Source organism: Marmota marmota, unplaced genomic scaffold, assembly GCF_001458135.2.
Source record: "Marmota marmota marmota unplaced genomic scaffold, marMar, whole genome shotgun sequence".
Classification (NCBI taxonomy): Eukaryota; Metazoa; Chordata; class Mammalia; order Rodentia; family Sciuridae; genus Marmota; species Marmota marmota.
Window position 1 is genome coordinate 1,956,048 of NW_026000153.1, and position 20,425 is coordinate 1,976,472.

General features: G+C 43.7%; 1 protein-coding gene across 2 annotated transcripts in view; it reads right to left on the bottom strand.

The window, feature by feature from the left end:
* Positions 1-20,425, bottom strand: part of Gsdme (gasdermin E) — a 66,298-nt gene that overhangs the window by 1,139 nt on the left and 44,734 nt on the right. The window contains exons 4-9 of one of the 2 annotated variants that reach the window (XM_048786349.1): positions 18,048-18,219; positions 17,496-17,616; positions 13,254-13,418; positions 11,253-11,380; positions 9,529-9,694; positions 7,392-7,465 (exon numbers count right to left, since the gene is read on the bottom strand). In XM_048786349.1, the coding sequence (XP_048642306.1) occupies positions 7,392-7,465; positions 9,529-9,694; positions 11,253-11,380; positions 13,254-13,418; positions 17,496-17,616; positions 18,048-18,219 (826 nt within the window). Of the gene's footprint in view, positions 1-7,391; positions 7,466-9,528; positions 9,731-11,252; positions 11,381-13,253; positions 13,419-17,495; positions 17,617-18,047; positions 18,220-20,425 lie in introns of both variants that reach the window. The other variant, XM_015490141.2, reaches the window with a different exon arrangement.

The window sequence follows — 20,425 nt, forward strand, 5'->3', positions numbered from 1 at the left end:
TCCCTTTAAATATTAATCATTTTGATATGTTGGGAAATGTGTGCTCTTCTAGTCATTCTGAAGTATATCATAGATTTTTTTTTTTTTTAAACCAGGGATTGAACTCAGGGCACTCAGCCACTGAGCTGCTAAGCACCTGAGCTGCTGGGATTACAGGCGTGTGCCACCATGCCCAACTTTTTCATAGATTGTTTTAACCTGCAGTTATCCTACTGTGCCAAAGAAGAACCAGAACTAATTCCTTGACTCAATGTTTGGTTCTCCTGAGTGAACTTTCCCCCACTCCCTCTCCTCTTCTGGTCTCTAGTGACCTCTAGTCCACTTCATTCTTCATTGTACTGTGATAACATGTATTTGTCTTTCTGTGTCTGGTTTACTTCACTTAAAATGATTTTCAGTTCCAGCCACATTGCTGCAAAAGATAGGATTTCATTCTGTTTTATGACTGGATAATATTCCATTACATATGTAGACCACATTTTCCTTTCACCTACCCTAGAGCATCTTGATTGTGCCCACATTTTAGTGGTTGTGAAAACAGTTGCAATAAACATGTGGATATAAGTATCTTTTGGTATAATAATTTTAAACTCCTTTGGGCATGTACTAAATAGTGGAATTTTTTAATCATGTGGTAGTACTGTTTTTAGATTTTTAAGGAAATTGCCATACTTTTTCATAATGGCTACACTATACCTTCCCACCAACTGTATATAAGAGTTTCCCTTTTCTCTACATCCTTGCCAGCACTTTCTTATGTTTTGTCATTTTGATGATAGCCGTTTTAACTGGGGTGAAATTATATGTCATTGTGATTATGATTTGCATTTCTCTGATGATTAGGGATATTGAATCGTTCTTTATATACTAGTTAGCTTCTTTTTAGAAGTGTCTGCTTAGTTCTTCCCATTTTTTAATTGGATTTTTATAGTATTCAACTTTTTTAGTTTCTTATATATTGTGGATATCAATGCTTTGTCAAATGAATAATTTGCAAAAATAGCATTTGTATATTTGAATAGATTTTCTCCCATTCTTTCTGTTATTTCCTTTGCTGTGTAGAAGTTTGATATAATCCCATTTGTCTAGTTTTACTTTTATTACCTATGCCTTTGAGGTTCTATCTAAAAAATCATCGTCAACACCAATTCTTGAAGTATTTTCTTGCAGTGATTTCATAGTTTTAACATTTAAGCCTTTGATCCAGTTTGAGTTGCCTTTAATATACAATGAGATGAAAGGATTTGGTTGCATTTGTCTGCATATGCATAACCAATTTGGCCAACAACATTTATAGGAGACTCTTTTCTCTATGTTCTTGGTGCCTTTGTCAAAAATCAGTTAACTGTATGGAGGTAGATTAAGTTGTGTTCTGTTCCATTAATCAGTGTCTTGTTTTCATGCTAGTACCATGCTCTTTTAGTTACTGTAGCTTTTAGTGTGTTTTGAAGTCAGCTATTGTGACGTCTCTAACATTTTTCCCCTCCTTAGGCCTTATATCAGCCATTATGGGTGTTTTGTGGTTCCCAATGAATTTTAGGATTGTTTTTTCTATCTCTGTGAAGAAAGTAATTGGCATTTTCATGGGAATGGCATTCAATCTATAAATTACTTTGGGTTGTATGATCATTTTAGCAATATTGATTCATCCAATTCATAAACACCAACACCTTTCCATTTTTGTGTGCCTCCATAACTTCTGTATATTTCTATTAGATCTTTGCTCTATAGTATGGTTTAACTCAGATGTTTCTTTGTTTGATTTTGTCTGAATGATCTGTTCGTTGAAGAAGTGGGGCATTGAAGTTCCAACTATTATTGTATTATATTTTCTCCCTTTAGATCTAGTAATATTTGTGTATTTGGATGGTCCCCTATTGAATGCATATATGTTTATAATTGATATAGCTTATTGCTGAGTAGAAATTTATAACAATATATAATGATCTTCTGGCCTTTTTTATACTTTATTTTGATTTGATGTTTGCTTTATCTGATATGAATATACCCACTCCTGCTCACTTTTGGTTTCCAAATTTTCACTTTTAGTTTGTCTTTACCAGTGAAGTGAGTTTCTTGTAAGAAGCACATAGTTGGGTAGCGGCGGCTTCTTCATCAATCCATTCAAGTAGTCTGTCTTTTGGTAAATTCAGTCTACTTACTTTCCAGGTTATTAGAGATAACTTCTTCCTGTCATTTTGTTGTTTTCTACCTGCTTTGTATATTTTTTGTTCTTTTCTACTTCTCATTGTTTTTGTGACTTAGTAGTTTTGTGTCATGCAAAATTCTTTTTTCTTTCATGTATCTACTCCTCTAGTGACTTTTTATATTTCTATGTGATTTCATGATGGTAGTACTCTTTTGTTTTTAATGCAGGATTGATCTTGTGGTGAATTCCCTCAGTTTCTGCTTATCAGGAAAAGACTTTTTTCTTCTTTTGTTTGAAGGATAATTTAATGGGTCCAGTTTATTGATTGACAGGGTTTATTTTCTTTCAGTGTTTTGAATATATCATCTCATTCTCTCTGACCTTTAAGGTTTTGCTGGGAAATCTGTAAGTCAAATGGGCATTCCCTTGTATCCTTGTATGTGACTTAATCTTAAAAATAGCAAGAGAAAAGCTATTTGTGACATTATGTACTTTTGACATTATGACTATAATACTGTGGTATAGGTCTATTTTGGTGAGTCTAGTTGGGGTTGTTTGAGCTTCTTACATCTGTATATCCATATCACTAAAGATTTGGAAAGTTTTTGGGTTTTCTTCACAAAAAATTGTTTTTTCAGCACCTTTTGCCTTTCCTCACCTTCTGGAATTACTACAATGCCAATATTTGTTTACCCAGTGATGTCCGATAAATCTCATAGGGTTTCTTTAATTTTATTTTGTGGTTGTTGTTGTCTCACTGAGTTAATTCAAAAGACCTCCTCAGATTCAGAAATTCTTTCTTGGGCTTATTCTATTCTGTTGTGGAAACTCTCTGTACTGTTTTTCATCTCATTCTTAAAATTTTTAGCTCCAGAATTTCTGATTGGTTCTTTTTATTATTTTTATCTCTTTGGTGATTATGTCATTCATATCATGAATATTTTCCAATTCTTTGTACTTTTTATCTGTATTCTCTTGCATCTCACTGAGTTTCCTTTGGATCCTTATTTTAAATTTCTTTCTCAGCCCTCATGGTTATACAAAATTACATACAAGAGGAAGTGAGGGGAAAGGGGAAAAAAAAAACAAGGGGGAGAAATGAATTACAGTAGATGGGGTAGAGAGAGAAGATGGGAGGGAGGGGAGGGGAGGGGGGATAGTAGAGGATAGGAGAGGCAGCAGAATACAACAGACACTAGTGTGGCAATATGTAAATTAGTGGATGTGTAACCGATGTGATTCTGCAATCTATATACAGGGTAAAAATGGGAGTTCATAACCCACTTGAATCAAAGTGTGAAATATGATATGTCAAGAACTATGTAATGTTTTGAACAACCAACAATAAAAATTAAAAAAAAAAACTTTGATCATTAAATTCTAAACCTAAAAATAAATACATATATTCTCAAATAAATAAATAAATAAATTTCTTTCTCAGGCATGCCATAGATTTCCTTTAAGTTGAGATCTGTTTCTAGAGAATCATTGTTCCTTTTCAGTGGTGGCATATTTCATTTCATGTTTCTTGTGTCCTTATGTTGTATCTGCACATATGGTGCAGTGTTCACCTCTTCCAATTTTATAAAGTAGCTTAAATAGGAAAACATTTTTGCATTTAGATGGGGTATAGGATTTAGTTGGATAGGTGCTTTGTTTGGTTACAGGGTAACTCACAAGCATCTGTGTGCTTTTATGTCAGCAGTGTCTATGAAGGCATCAATCATACAGACTAAAGCAGTTCTTTGCAGTATACACAAGCTTCCACAGGTGTGTGTTTTCAGGCTCCACAGTCAAGATCTGATGGAGCTGGGGCTTGTGGTGGCTGGTTGCAGTTTCCACAGTCTTGGTGGTGTAAGATGTGGACAAAACTCCTCCAAGGTCCCTCAGAGCCAGCATAGATTATGCCAAGTAGTTTAGCACCAGTGGCCACAGTTCCGAGACAGAAGATTAACAGGACACCATCCACAGAACTCTCAAGACGGAATGTGGGCGATGCCTGGTCACATGGCACCAGCAGCACTGGTGATGCTGGGGCCTTTGGCAGTGGTAATCATGGGCTCATGCAAGATCTTGGAACATAGAGGGAACTTTCTCGATGCCCTATAGGCAATTACATCTGGTGCTGGGACTTGTCACCACTGTTACCCACTTTTCCTGAAGCTATGGTTTTGTGACTTTTGGCAGCTCTGGTCCAAAGTCCACAGGCAATATAGGAGATGTTCCCTCCATTATTACTTATCTATAGAGAGCATGTACAGATCACATTTGCACTTGTAGTACTGGTATCAGTGTTCCTGGAGATGTAGCACATGGGAGAGATCTTATCTAGGTCCCACAGATTGAGCACAATTGGTGCGCTGAGGCTTTGATATCTGCATTCCTGGATGCAGACATGGATGGGAATGTCCCTACGTCACACAGGTCAAGTGCTGGTGGGGCCAAGGCTTACGGCATTGGTGGTCCTGGAGAATATGAAAGGGGCCTTCCTCCAGTTCTCGGATAATATTTAGTGGTTTTGAGGCTTTTTGCACCAGCAATTATATAGTACCAAGGCCTTGGGCTGGGAAGAGAGCATCTCTAGTTCTCAAAGAGGGTGGGTTTGGAGCTCCTGGTAACTGGGTTCCTCAGTGGGTACTTTCCCATCACCTGATGGACAGGTACAGGTGAAGCCTGGAGTTTATAACAGGGGCTACCTTCCCAAGGCTGTGAGCTGGTGAGGAAACCTTCCACAGACAAACATGGAGCTTATGGCCATGGCTTGTTCTAAAGCTGCAGCATGCTAATGGGGATGTTTTTTGCCCATGGAAGGACTACTAGACTAAGCAACTGCTGGCCCTTATGCCAAGATGGCATGTAACAGTGGTCACTGTAGAGTTCTAGTCGGACTGGGGAGGCTCTTTGGAGCAATTTAAATCTTGTAAGTACTGTGAAGTTCTTCTACACTTGCCCACTTACCCTTTCCCAGTTGTGTTCCTGGACCCTGTCCAGGAACCAGGGTTGAAGTTATGAATTGCTTTGCTCTTTTTTTCTCAAGGCTGTCTTTCTGACTCTCTATGCTTTTTAGGGTTCCTGTCACTTTATTGCTAATTTCCAGAGTTCTCCCTCACTTACTCTTCTGGAAATATATTTTTTCCTTTGCTGCCCTGACTCTTCTCTGTGGCAGTTGCATGCAGAGTACCATTGTTTATCTTCTGATTTTCGGGAGGGGGGGGGTGGTTGTTTGTTTTGTTTTGTTTTAAATGAAAATGTCAATTTCTTATGTATTTGCAGGCGTTCTCAGAGGTAGGTACCATCATTTGTTCAACTATGCTTCCTACCTCAAGAAACATTGCCCCCGCTATTTCTTAAACTGGTAAGACTTTCTCTCCAAATTTTCACATCACCCTTCCCTTTGCATCCCTCTATTGTCAGCTGCAAAGCCATCTCCAAGGCCTCTTTCCTAATCCCCCTCCTTAGACCCACCACACATTCCCACCACTATTAAGTTACTCCATTGTCTCCCCAAATTTACTACATGAAACAGCTCCTTGATAGGAACTGTTTGCCCTTTCCTCTTTCTAAACTCTAAGCTGCCTGTGAAAGCAGAGATCATTTACGCTGCCTAGAACACCAACACAGAATATTGAAGTAACGTAAGTTCTTCAGAGGCTACTTTGGAAATCGCTCTAATTCTCAAAACATTTGAAATATTTAACTTGCTTTTAGGGTCTTGATCTATGCCACTCTTAGGGTCTTGATCTATGCCTGTAATGCTTTTTTTTTTTAAAGAGGATAAATTTTTTTGTAATGAAGCAGGTCTATAAAGTATGCATAAATTTTTAACTGTTTCTGAAGGAAATCCAAAAGAAATTCCAGAAATGTTCAGAGCAACATTTTCAGTAATGAAAAGTAATATGCAGCTTATCCAGGTAACTGAATGACATGCATTGAAATGTACAAACACTTGTTGTGTTGATCATCAAAATCAGCCTCATGAATCTACACCTTTGTAAATTCACCAAACAGAGCTTGCAGCACAGTGTAACCACTGGTTAATAAAACTGTTTGGCCCAGATGGTAAACTATGGATTGAACTTTAGAGAGGGGATTAGTCCTGCTCTTTTAAGCATGAGTACCACATCTCAGTAATTTCAGCATGAGCTACACTGTGCTTGCCAGGGACTGCTGAGCAGCATCCAGCTGCCTTCTCTAACCACCTGCCAACCCCTTTTACCCATAGGCACTTTGGGGAATAAAAAAGACTATAACTGACCAAAGGGGCAAAGTTAACATTCTCTACTGATTCTAACTTTTGGCAAATGTGTTAATGTACCTGATAATGTTCTTCCAAAACCCATCAGACAGAAAAAAGGCAGATGCAGGTAGACTTTGTACCCTATTCTTTAAAATATATATATATGTGTGTGTGTGTGTGTGTGTGTGTGTGTATACACACACACACACACACATACATATATATAAGTTTTAGGTGGACACAATATCTTTATTTTACATTTATGTGGTGCTGAGGATCAAACCTAGTGCCTCATGCATGCTAGGCAAGCACTCTACCATTGAGCCACAACCTCAGCCCATGTACCCTATTCTTAATCCCTTTAAGATACTCCTTCAGAAGGCAGAGGCCTAGCTATAGAGAGATTGTGTGAAGACATAGGAAGGTCTCTTTCAAAAAAATGACTTTTTGTGTATGTCTTTGTTGAGCAACCTTCAAAGGGCAAACAATGTTAAACAGAATGTCATTCATTGTGCAACTCTTAAGTGTGCTCTACCAGCCTCTCCTAGTACATGGGGGCAACACAAAGATAAAAATCTGGAACTAATGCACAAGGAAGGGGACTATGAAGTATGAGTTTGTTGGGGGAAGAATTAGTCACAGGATTTTCTTTTGTATATACTTCCTGAATGTAATTAATTAGTCTGAATTCTTGGGGAAAGCTAACTTGGTAAGTGCAGAGCTCACAGTTGCTGCAAAAGAACACAGCTGCTATTTTGCTAATCATTACCTACAATTAAAATGATGACAGTTTCTATGACCAAACGACATACCAGTTTAAGAAATGGCAGGGGCAATGTTTTCCCATGAGATGGGCATGTACATTATATATAAAATTGAGTTTACTGACAGTAACTGCTTAAACTAGCCTGAGAGCTATATGTGTTTATCAGTTGCTAGGAGTCTACCCCAACTTTAGTTCCCCATTCCCATCCATCCTAAGATCCAATCTGGGAAGTTCCTTACCAAGTAGCACAGTGCAGGAATAATCTTCAGGTTCCAGCAAGTGCCCAGTAGAGATACAGCATTATCTGGCATTTCTAAAGGAGGAAGGAAAAAAAGTCACTGTCAAAAATTCATTCATGGAAACAGCCAGTCCCTGGGTGGTACTGGTGTACTTTCCCACCAGCCAGGCAGGGGTGAGTGATACTCTGTCATTGTTGATTGAATGGATGGTTCTAAATGGACAACTTCCCCCACATTCTCATGGAATCTCTTGCTCCAAACCAAGAAGATGAAGATGGAACACACATACAGCGTAGTAGAAAGATCACAGCAGCTGAGCCCCTGTCATAGCCATGTCATCTGACCATGTTTCCTTTAATTTCCAGGTGGTGCCTGAGCACCATGTAATCATTATCTTCACCCCTTATTCTTGGAAACATTTTTGTACCATATTACTCACAATAATATGGATTAGGTGCCAGGGCACAGAATGAGAGAACAGCACCTGCATTATAGAGCTTTCTGCTGCCACTCAACTATGATGTCCTGTACTAGATATGTTCCCCTTCCTCCACACCTGGGGGTGCCTAAAATGTAATATAAGCTCCCCCAGTGTGTCTTGAACTTGAGTGAATTATGTTGACTGCTCTTTCATGTACCAATTCAGTTTTACAAATGAGGTCTGAAGAGTCCAGAGCATGTGACTTGCTTATGGTCACAAGTATGGAGGAAGCTTTCCAGGAGAAAGGTCAGATTGTGGGACTGAAGTACTGATAAAAGCTAAGGGTACTAAAAAGCAAAAATAGGTTTTAGGACTCAAAGAGGAGCCCATTTTCTGCTCCAGCAGCATCCCTATTCTTAGAAGACTGTGTTGTCTAGAAAAGAAGGTCAACTCAGAAGGACCCGGGGTTTGCAAAAGAGCTTTAAACTAGCCTGCCCTCTGCTGTGACAGGCCAGGAAGTGAGATCCCAGTCCAGAGAGATGGAAAAGGGCAGCAGGGAAGCACTGGTTTAGAAACTGGCTGCACTGAAAGATTTCACTGTCTCTGAGCTTCCAGCTCAAAAACAGCAAGTATCTCATGCTGCAGAGAAGGTCTAGGATCAGGAAAAAAAGGGGAACTGGTACATTCTCTCTGTCAGCCATGTGCTACATATTTGACATCACTATAAATACACCTGCTACATATTTGGCAGCCTATAAATAGATGTTTCAAGAAGTAACAGGGTATGTGATGAAAAGGCCTCTCACAAGCTGAAGAACTCTGGCCTGTGGATCAGGTCCTGATAGAATGTCTGTAATCAAAGATTCTAATACAATAGTGTTAATATTGAACTAAAGTCTCTAGTGGAGATCCACAGGGCTCTCTGTCTTGTCCTGTCTTAGTCAACCAATTAAAACTTTTATCCATACTCTCAATAAGACATAGAGCATACATTCATCAGCATATAGAGCCGGGAGACATCCTCTCTGATAATTGCTTTTGTAAACTTAAGATTCCTGGGCCTCCATTTTTGTGCAGTGTTGGGGAGGAACCCTGAATGCATCAGTGCTCTAACTAGCAGCTCTTGAACTAAAATCAGTAGTGCTGGTTAGTCCTGTCTTGCCAAAGAGGGAACTGAAAACCCAGCTTCTTCACAAAGGGTGACCGCAGGCTCCTGGCCTGGTGAGATTTGATGGCAGAGGCAAAGAGGTGGGGCAGGCAGGGGCTACTACTCCCAACAAGCCCTGCCCCTAGCCTGGTGCACAGGGACACAGAATTTCTGCAGCCTGGAACTGTCATGGAGCAGCAATTAAGTTTGCCAAGGGAAAAGGGAGGAGCAGGTGCCAAATGAAAGTGTCTACACCACAGCACTCCCACTCTGGTTCCTGTCACAGGTGGTATTATGGAAGACGATTTCCAGAGTCCGAGGAAAGTCCTGGCTCAGGGAGGGAAGAGAAGCCTTCCAAGAGTGGAAGAGGCTCCAGGTGGACAGAAAGGCCAGCCTCATGCTGGCCAAGCCTCTCTACCCACCTTCCACTTCCTACCCGCCCTGTACTGGAGAAGAGGGATCTGTCTGTACCAAACCTTCCAGTCACCATTGCATGTGCCCTGAAGCATGTACAGTAAGCAACACAGTTTCAAAGCAGCCATTTCTCTTTGTTTTGTCTATTTCCATACCTGCCAGTGCACTGACCAAGAAGTAGGCTGTGGCAAAGAGCTTCTGATTGCTGACCTTATCCTCAGGGCCAGGACGCTCGCCCTGTATCCTGCACCCCACCAGCCGCAGGAAGGCTGTGAGGTCCTGCTGCTGAAGGGGCTTCAGCTCCGCCATTGCCTGTGCTGCCTGCAGGGAGCAGACACCACCAGCCATGTCATCACACTGCAGGGCAAGGGTAGAAGAAAAGAGGATGCTGTGAAGCCATGGCCGAGCGAGGGTGCCCTCACAGGGGTTCACGCACATGCTGCATGCCCTCTACCTTCTCCCCAGTAAAGCAAGGTGCTGAGCCCTTTCCACATTTTGAAGTTACTCATCCATAGTGTTATTCCTCAAAGAGGGAGTAAGCTGAACCTTACCCATTTACTATCCTTTTACAGGAGACATGTGAGAACTATTGGGTAGAAACTTCTAGATCAGGACAGGATTTGTTGATTCAGAGCAGAGACCAAAAACAAGTCATTACAAACAAAACAGATAAGAGGAACATAAAAGCACCATTCCCTCTGGTAATTCAAACTCTAAAAAAGGTAGCCCTCTCAGCCTGGTATGTTTCCAGCCAGCCCCAGCAGCTGGCAGGGGTAGGGTGGCCCTGTAAGGCAAACCAATTCTGACCACCCAGCTCATTCTCCACCCTCAGCCTCCAAGTCCAGACTCAGTTATGCAGGAGCTGCCCCTACACAGGCTGGCTTCTCCAGCATCTGAAGGCAGCTGATCCTCTGTCCACAGGGGGCCAGCCTGACATTTTCCTCTTGAAAGAAGCTATTTTAAGAAGTAAAAAGCAACAGGCTTTTAAAAACATTTGTGTTCTCCCCAGGGCTAAGCTCTGCACCCTCCAGAATGCAAAGGTGTGCCTGCGGGGAGGTTGAGCAATTTCATTGGTAACTAAACTCTTTCAGCACAATCTAATTTCAAGAAGGAAAAATACCATGAATGCTTTGCTGGAACCATAAAGCATTCAGTCAGTTAATTCCAACTCCCTGCAGAAAGAGAAAAAAAAAAAAGACAAAAAAATAAAAATGACACTACAATAAAAAGATTTCTAAAGCCACAGCTCTGTGTGTGTGTGTGTGTGTGTGTGTGTGTGTTGTGCTGGGGAATCAAGTCCGGGGCACATGTGCCAGGCAAACACTCCACCATTGAACCACATCCCCAGCCTAGCTTCAACCTTTTTAAGTGCAAAAGGTCTAGGCATTTGAAGGGTGGACAGCTGATGGTGAAGGTGCTCAACTCATGGTGAAGGTGCTCATTCACCAACTGAAACAATGTGGTCACCAACCAAAAAATGCTAGGAGCCACCAGAAGCTATAGGAAACAAGGAAGGATTCTCCCCTGGACCTTCCAGGGGACCCTCCCAACCCCTTGATTTCTGACTTGTGGCCTCCAGACTGTAAAAGAATAAATTTCTGTTTTTTTTAAGCCCTAAATTTGGTCAGTTGTCATGGCAGCCCTAAAAAAATCATACATCCCTCTCTGCCTGGTATCAGCTGCCTGTCTGCCTTTAAAATATTCAAGACTTATTAATAAAACTAAGAAAGCAAATAGATAAGGATTAGGAGGCTGAAAAGGAGGTGGGGAAACGTACCACAATTTCATTCTATCTCAAGATAGAATGCCTAACAAGTCTAGCCCATGCACATTTCCAGAACAGACAGATAAAACCCTGCCTTGAGATGTCCAGTCTCACCACTTGCTCCAGGACCAGGAGGAGTTCCTCATCAAACAAGACCACCAGGAGGAGGTTGTGCAAAGCTTTCTGTTGCTGCTCCGGCAGTTCCACAAAGGGGCGGAAGTTCCTCTCCAGGAGCAGAGATGCTGTGAAAACAGAGCAGACCCGGAGTCAGACTGCTGTGCACAGCTCCGCACAGCATGGCGAGGCCTGCTGCTTACTGCTAATTGGTACCCATTCTTCCATAGCCATTTCCAGCTGCAGTCAGTCATGGAACTCAGAAATAAAGAACACTGAGTTAAACACCACTCCATGTCTTTCAATCACTAAGCAAACTCTTAACAGGAAGGGAGAGAGGGAAAGAAAAGAAAGAAAGGAGGCCCAGTTTTGTATTTCAGGCGTCAGCTTAAGTCTAATCAATTATTTTCTGGAAGTCAGACTTCCCGTTAGCATGATTTCTGTAGCACCAATTCTCAAGGCTGAAAGACTAAACATAAGTCAGTGCTTTTACAATACTTCAGAGCCATACAATTTCTAAAATACATTCTTTTTATGTCCTTTCTTTACATTGCATATTTTGTATCCTTTCATATTTAATGCATGATTTTCAAAGAGGCTGGCACCCTATGTTCACAGCAAACAGCTATGCCATGGTCTCCCTCCTTTCCTCCTCCCTGTGTACTGAAGATGAGTTACTCACATCCTCTGCAGGATGCTTGGGAGCCCTTCCCCTTATAATCCTCTTTAAGGTTGTCAAAAGCTTCTAATAAATTAAGCCCAACAGAGATTTTTAAGGAAAAAAAAAAGATTTCATAAAACAATGCATTCATGCATAGGGCTGATACTAATACATAAATGCAACACCTCTGTTGATAAATTCCAGCAAAAAATGGTAGCAGCTCCACAGACACAGAACTAGTAACTGACATTCAAAAACCTTCCTGTGAATACAGTTAGGCCTTTGTCAGCCCCAGCCTGAAGAGAAACACTGACTGTCCTCATTAGGATCTGAGACACAAAGACCAGGCGGGCCCCTACCCCACTCCTGCCCAACATGCACCGCTGCCCACTGCCCCCCAGCTGACTAGAATGGCCAACTCAAAGGTGGGCTTGGGGAAAAGGAAGCAGGGGAAGCCCAGCCCTGGACTGCCTTTCACTTCCGTGCAGTGCAGCTGCTGCTGTGCTGCTAACCCACAACATTCTCTAATAGTCAAAACTCTCACTCATCACCTACCTAGACGGGAAAGACCTACAGGATTTGGCCCATAATGGCATTCTTCCAACACTGACATTCTGTGGCAGAATCAACAGGACACAGCAAAGCCTGTTGAGTCTCTCTTCTTATCTATCAAGTCAGAGTATATTCTGAGCCATTCCTTGCTTTTGCCACAGCTCTTACCTAACCACTTGTTTCTCCTTTTCCTTGCCCATCTCCTCCTTCTACTGCAACAAAAAAAGAAACCAGCTTTTTTAAACACAACATGGTGAAGAGAAAAAGGAACTGCTGCAGGCACCTCCCGAGTCCTGCCCCTTTCCCACTGGCATCATGTAGCTCTGGCCATGTAGAGAAAGAGCCTCTGAGACAGCACTGTGCAGTGCTGACAAAGTGCTGCTTGTCTTGGCGATGAAGCCTGAAATATAATGAAACAGATGAAAAACCTGGGTTTTTCTAGCTGTTCTTAGTAGTCAGCAGTCTTCCATCGTTACAATGAAAGAAAAATGCCAGGCCCCCGACTTCTCCAGTCCTCAATCTCCTCCTACCCCTACCCACTGAGGGTCATTCTTCCCATAATTTCTTCAATACATGGCGCCCAAGATCTGGCCTTCCCTAAGACCTAACCAAGGCGGGTTCAGAGGATTCAGAGGCAAAGCTGCTCCCTTTTTAAAGATTTTTTGTGAGTCAGTGAGGAGTCACTGATCCTCAAGGACACATTACAAGGCCACATCCTATACCCCGGGGTACAGGATTTGCTTAGCCATCAACTAGCCACAAGGCAATACCCACCCGACCATGAATACCTTGTTTTAAAACACTTAACGGCCCATCCTGGGAAGACTTCCCATGCCCAGCATCTGGCACGTCCGCGAATGCAAACTCTCGAAAAGCCATGGGGTCCAGGTAGATGGAGTCAATTCTCCTCTCATGCTCAAAGCCACCGTGCTTCCCTTGGAGGAGGCAAAACTCTACAGTGCAGGAGAAAAGGACAAGCCAGAGAGCGGGTCAGCCCAGCTGTAGCACATCTTAGATCTGCCTTGACCCAACTCAGGCTGGGGCAGAAAACACATCCACCTTCCCCACAAAACCCACCTTATACACCTTATGCTGCTAGACCCAAAACTCAGCACTCCCTTCAAACACAGGAGCAATGGCTGTTCCTCACAAAGCCTTCCAGAGTGGAGTCTCCAAAAGGCAGGAGGCAAGCTTCCACAGGAATGCTTCCTTATCTTGATTTGAACAACCTCTGAATAAATGCAAGCCACCATGTATGAAACAACTGGAGAAATTCGAATACTCATAATATTAAAGAATTATTATGAGTACATTTAGATGCATGAGTAATTATATGGCTATGTCTTAAAGGAGTCCCAACTTCTCTTTATTAATGAAGGGAAGGATCTCTGGCATGAAAAAAGAAATTACTGACATAAAAGGACATGTTCTATATGAATCTATACAAGTCTTTTTTTAAAAAGACTTATTGCTTAAAGGTACTGGAATATTTATAGATGAAACAGTAAAATGTCTCCAATTTGCTTCAAATCAATCCAGTGGAAAAGCAGGGAGATGGTAAAGTTTTGGGGAAAAACATGAATTGTCCTGGTTATTAGCTCTACTTTGGAACATAAGTGAAATTTCTGTAATAGGAAGGTTTGCTTTAATAATAAAAGAACTGTTTCCAGAAACACTTCCATATTGAGAACTCAGCTAAAGCATCTAAGCTGTGGGTAAAAATAGCAGGTATTGTGTTATGTTTTTGCTAAGCAAAATCAGTGCACGCACTCAAGAATCTGGGTTCCCTCTATGCTTCTATTTTGTAATTGGGGTGCTTAGAGGCCATGGCGTGAACATGTGGCTGGGCCTGGAAACAAACATCTTAGGTTCGTGGCTAAGAACCTCACAAACATCTTAGGTTATATAAGAAAAAGACAGATCAACAAGAGTCAAGCCATGAATTCACTTGCTATGAATTTTACATGACACAGAGCCTCCATGAGGAGATGAAGAACCCAAAGAAAGTTACACCTGAGTGGTTTTGTGTTCCTGTGATGCAGAGGGAGAGTCATGGAGAAGCAGGACAGGACAAGGAAGCCGAGGGCAGCTTCGGACCCTCTTTCTGGGTGGCTGCCTCTCCCTGCTCCAGGAGAGATCCTTCCTCGCTTTATCTGGGGCTTCCCAGGAGATGGGCACCGAGGCCACAGTGACGTTCTTGCTTCTGACATTTCTTCAGACTCTTTCAAGATATTTCGGGGTCTTGTATGTTAAGCCCCATCACAGTGAAAAAGAACCAGGAAAAGCCTCCTAGGTGAAGCCATGCCTAAACATCCACAGATCGGCTCAGAAGGAGCTCGGTGGGCAAGGAGTGGAGGCACGCCCCAGGCCCCAGATGGGAGGGGCAGCCAGCACAGGCTGGGGAGTGGGTTCCAGGATGTGGACTAACACTGGGGGACATCACTAGACGGTGGACTAACACTGGGGGACATCACTAGACGGTGGACTAACATTGGGGGACATCACTAGACGGTGGACTAACACTGGGGGACATCACTAGATGGTGGACTAACACTGGGGGACATCACTAGACGGTGGACTAACACTGGGGGACATCACTAGACGGTGGACTTACACTGGGGGACATCACTAGACAGGTGGTGCTGGTGATGAGAGCGAAAGCTGGGAACACAGGCTGTGGCCAACTTCATGTGTGGGACAAAGGGAGCCACAGAGGTGTTTGAGCAGGTGAGTGAAGTGATCCGATTTTTATGTTAAAATAATCCCATTAGTAGTACTGCTAGGATGGAACAGATGGAGCTAGATTCAGAGAAGCCAGTTAGGAAACAGTGGCAGTACAGGTGGTGTGGCTGGGACAGGAGTCAGACTTCTCACTGTCTTAAAGGACAAGCAGAGTCCCAGCCCAATGTCATCTCACCAGAGGAAGAGAGGTGAGAGACACCTCTTAAGGGCCCTCAGGTTGATAAGGCTGAGTCAGAACATTCTGTGGCAAGGGTGACAGAAACATGGGTTGGGGAGAGAGAGAGAGAGAGAGAGAGAGAGAGAGAGAGAGAGAGAGAAGCAGAACCTGTTCCCAGTCAGGCAGTGAATTACCAGAACATCACATCAGTAGGATCACCAAAGGCAGAGGGAAAAGGTCCCTGGAGCTCCCGCCCAGGCCAGGTGTGGGAAAGGAGCCAAAGGAAGGGCCCGAGGTGTCCCCAGGGTACCTCTTCCCAGCAGTACAAAGAGGAGTTTATTTTAAAAGACAGTGGAAGCCAGCAAAGAGACAAAGCTTGAAACTGAAATGTAAACAAGAGCCAGACCAGACACGGCTGCACACACACACACACACACACACAGTCCAAGAAGAAAGAAGCTCCCCTAGGAGCAACAGGACTCCCCAAAGTGCTGCAAACACTGGATCGGCAGGCACCAGGATGGTGCTTGTGTACCTCAGTCCCCAGCATGCTTATGGACATCTTCTAGCATGAGCCAAAATTTCAAAAGGCCTTACAAAAATGGCTCATTGTTCATAATCATCAAGGTATGGAAATAATATGTCTATTGATGAATTAAATGGGTAAAGAACATGTGGTATAGATTACACAGTAGAATAGTATTCAGCCATAAGAGAAAATAAAATCCTGTCATTTATGACAACATGGATGAATCTGGAGAGCATTATATACCAGATAGAAAGACAAACACTGTATGATCACACTCATATGTAGAATCTAAAATAATCAAACTCACTGCAGCAGAGAATAGAACAGTGGTTGTTAAGGGCTTGGAGGTGGAAGAAATGGAGAGAGAGTGGTGGAAGGGTGTCCAGTTTAGTTACAGATAAGTTCTGGAAGTCGAACACACAGAATGGTAACAACAGTGAATAATGGTGCTTTGCTAGCCAACACCTGGAATCAACTTCAATGCCCAGTAACAGAAGAATGGGTGAAGAAAATGTGGTACAACTACGTAATGGAATACTGCTCAGCCATTAGAAAGAATGAAGTCCTGTCATGTGAGGCAGGGTAGATGAGCCTGAAGGACATTATGCCGAGTTAGTAAGTCAGACACAGAAAAACAAACACCACATGAGCACTGTCACTCCTGGCCACTCTTGTCCCCTCCACCTGCCACACAGGCTCCCACCCTGTGCTCCCCTCATGTCATTCTGGAAGCAAATCACAGACATTTTACCATTGCATCTGTGAAATTTCAGGATAATTTAAAAAGTTTTTACAAACGTACCCCTAACATCATCACCAAACCTAAAAAAAGTTAACAATGTGTTAACCATTTGCTTATTCATGTCCCCAAGAAGCTGTAAGAGGTTACAACATGAGCTCTCCTTGGGACCAAGAGGGAAGGACCATGAGCATCTAAGATAAGCAGACATTACTAAAACTAAAACCTTATTTTCTTTGAACAATAACAATGACACACTTGTGATCAGCAGAGGAAGGTCAAGTTTAGTCAATAACATGACACACTTATGATCAGCAGAGGAAGGTCAAGTTTAGTCTTTCTGGCTTTATACTGGGGCAGGGAAGGTGGAACGGAAACAATGAGGATGATATTAACAGTCAAGGTGGAAGTTAACAGGTGACCCAGGCACACTAGAATTTAATCTTCACCGAAGCCCAAGAGAGAACCCTTTCCCTTTATAGGGTTGGGTAAGCTGCATCTCAGTGGGATGCACAGCCGGCCAGAGACCTCACCAGAGGTCATGGTGTCGGGTCAACACCCCGTCTGCCTGCGGAGCCAACGTTCCTATCCCTCTGCCCTGCTGGTGGGACCTGGCCCCATGCTGACATTTGGCGGAAGAGGTGGCACTGCTCTGGGCCTCCCTCACCAAGCCCCCACACAGTGCTGCCCACTTCACCAGGACCCAGATATGGGACACTCCTAAACTCCTCTGCTATCTCTTCCCTCTCTCGCTATTGATGCCCAAAGCAGAAGGGGATCCTCTACAAGAATGTACCCCAAAGGAACATAGGGGGGTGGGGAGTGGGGGTGGACACACAGCATCCTTCGGAGGCAGCACTCACCAAAGCGGCCATCCAGCTCCACATACAGTTCAATGATTCCATATGCAATGGTGGTGGCAGCTGGGATCTCCAGCACAACGTTGGTGTCCTTGGTGACATTCCCATCCTCCATTGCTGACACCTGTAGGCAAGAGCACATACTCTGACACTCCCTGACTCCTTTCTGCCTCCCCACTGTGTGCATCCTCTTCTACAAGGGGTGCTAAGACAAGATCCATGGAACTTAGTAGGAATGGGAATAGGGCTGGCATGGATACGGATCTAATCCTTGTCGGCATCATGATGTTTAACACATATTCCCAAGTCAGTGGCTAACCGACTGTGGCACAAAAGTGCACAATAACCTCAAGTCCTGGATCCAGCAGTGACTGAAGCTGGATCGCCACAAATATGGCAACTACACAGGCCAAGAAACTCTCGTTCACTTGAGTTGTATTTCTGTCAACTTACTAATGAAGTCTCTACCCAAAGAGGCCCCTGACCATGGTTTCCATGGCTAGGACCAAACCAGCTGCCCAGGCCTCGGTCTCTTCAGCCCCTGGCCTTACACACCTGCACCGTCTTGGTCTGGATCCCCACCATGCCACCGCACTTCTCCTCGATCTGAACGTGCTCAGATATCACACACTTCTGTGTCGTCACGATCTTCTGTATCAGGACACACAGGACCTCATTCCTCCTCTCCAGCACCTGCTGCAGCACTGGGTTTTTCAGATTTATTTTTCTGAAAAAGAAAAATGGTCATGAGTGACCTAGAGCCTCGGGGAGGTGTGAATTTCCTTCTCTAACACAGATGGCGGCTGAGAGCAGACAGGTGACAACAAGCTTCGTTGATTTCCTGGTGATAAAGAAGGCAGGTCACCCAGAAAGGCATCCAGCAGCCTCTCCTGAGGCCACCTCACACACGCTCCAGCCACCTTCTTGCGTTCACTATGAGACTCTCAGAACAAAGCCACTGTGTGAAACTGTGGGCCTTTTAACTAGGTCAGGGGGACATTTCCACATCACCTCCTTGCTTAAAAGCCTTCAAGTGCTACACCTGTCCTACACTCACCCAGGAGAGGAGGCCTCATGGATCTGGCCCCTGGCCCCTGGCCAGTGCAGACCTCCCCCTCCCCCCACGCAGCCTTCTCTCTGTGCCTTAAACACATCAGGCACATGTTCTGGCACCATGTCCCCCAGCTGTTGCATCTCATTGACGCACTGCCACCTCCTTGGGGAGGTATTCCCGGTGCACTCTGCCTACAGAAGCGCCCCACTCAGGTGATCACAGCTTAACGCCACTTCTCTAGAGAGTAAATTTCCATACAGTTATTTTTCTAGCTCATTCCTTTATTTGCTCATGGCCTGCCCCTCAGTCTAGAGTGCACACTCCAGAGGTGGCCCCGGTGCCCCCTGTGCACTGCTTACCTCAGGGCTGGATCAGCACTCAGTACACAGGAAGGGCTCAATATTTTTAGCAAAAGTGAATGAAGAAAGCATGTGGGTTTTTCCTCTTTTTGCTTTAAGGAACAGGTCCAAGAACATGGGTGCTTCCATGCGTGAAAGAGACACAATATATGGCAGATGGAGGAGAAGGAGGGTTTGTACTTTGGCTTAACACATGGAGGGCAGGTGGATCTCTTCCCTTTTGCAGCATTGCAGTGGCCAACATGAAGTTCAATCCCTTTGTGACTTCTGACAGAAGCAAAAGCCATGAAAGGCATTCTTAAACTCCTTCTCTCACCCACGAGAGGATCATGTCTTCCCCTCTTTCCACAGAGCCAAGACAAAAGTACCCAACGGAAAGGGTGATGAATTTGGGGTTGTGTGAGGACACTGGAAAGGTCAGCAAATTGGCAAAGTGGTCCAGGTTTACAGGAAGAAATGTGTCATCTATATTGAACAGGTGCAGGGAGAAAAGGCCAGTGGCACAATTGTCCCTAAGGGCTTTTACCCAGCAAGGTGGTGACCCTAGGCTAAAAGTGGACAAAGGTTACAGAAAGATCCTTAAACAGAAAGTCAAAGTTTGCCAAGTAGGAAAAGGGCAAATAGACGAGGAACAAAATGATCTTATATACAACTTTCACTTCAAACTGGTAAATTGTAAAGGAAAAACTATTTCCAGGAGAGTGAGGGAGAACTCTGGAAATTAGCATAAAACTGACGGAAACCCTTAACAGCAGAGAGAGCGAGAAGACAAACTAGAGGAAAAATAAAACAAAGCTATTTGCAATTTCAATACCAACTCCCACCCGGGTGCAGGGAACGAACACTATGGGGTTTCAGGAAAGTGTCAGCAACCAGATCACAGCATCAGACCAGCAGTCCTGACTGCAGGAGAATTCCACCATCCTTATAAGCTTTAAATCCAATTTGGAGAGCTCCCTGGTCTAAAGTAATCTTCTCTGGGGCTGAATGTGATGGTGCACACCTGAAATCTCAGCTACTCAGCAGTAGGATCCCAAGTTCAAGGCCAGCCTAGCAACTTAGCAAGACCCTGTCTCAATATAAAAATAATAAAGGGATGGGGTGAAGAGCATGGGGATGCAGCTCAGCGGCAAACTGTCCCTGGGTTCAATCCCCAGTGCTGAAAAATAAAGTAACTATCCTGTTCCAAAGAAGGAACCTACTTTGAGCTTTCCCCAACCCCTAGAACTCAAATTACTACAATAGCCACTGCTGATGCTATCTTGCTTTAAGGGTCTTGCGGCCAGTTACCTGAACCCGTCAGAAGCTATGGGCCAATATCCATCCCACTGGGCAAAGGGCAACATCCTCAGCATCCTGCAGCCTCAGGACCAGTGGCTGCCATACCTCAGGCATGATTTCTATCCACACTTTCCCCATGGGAACTAAGGATGGTCTTCTCCCTAGCCCACAGCCTTGGAACCGTAGTTACTGGTACAGAAAGCTCAGCATCACGTAAGCTTATTCCCAAGAACCAAAGG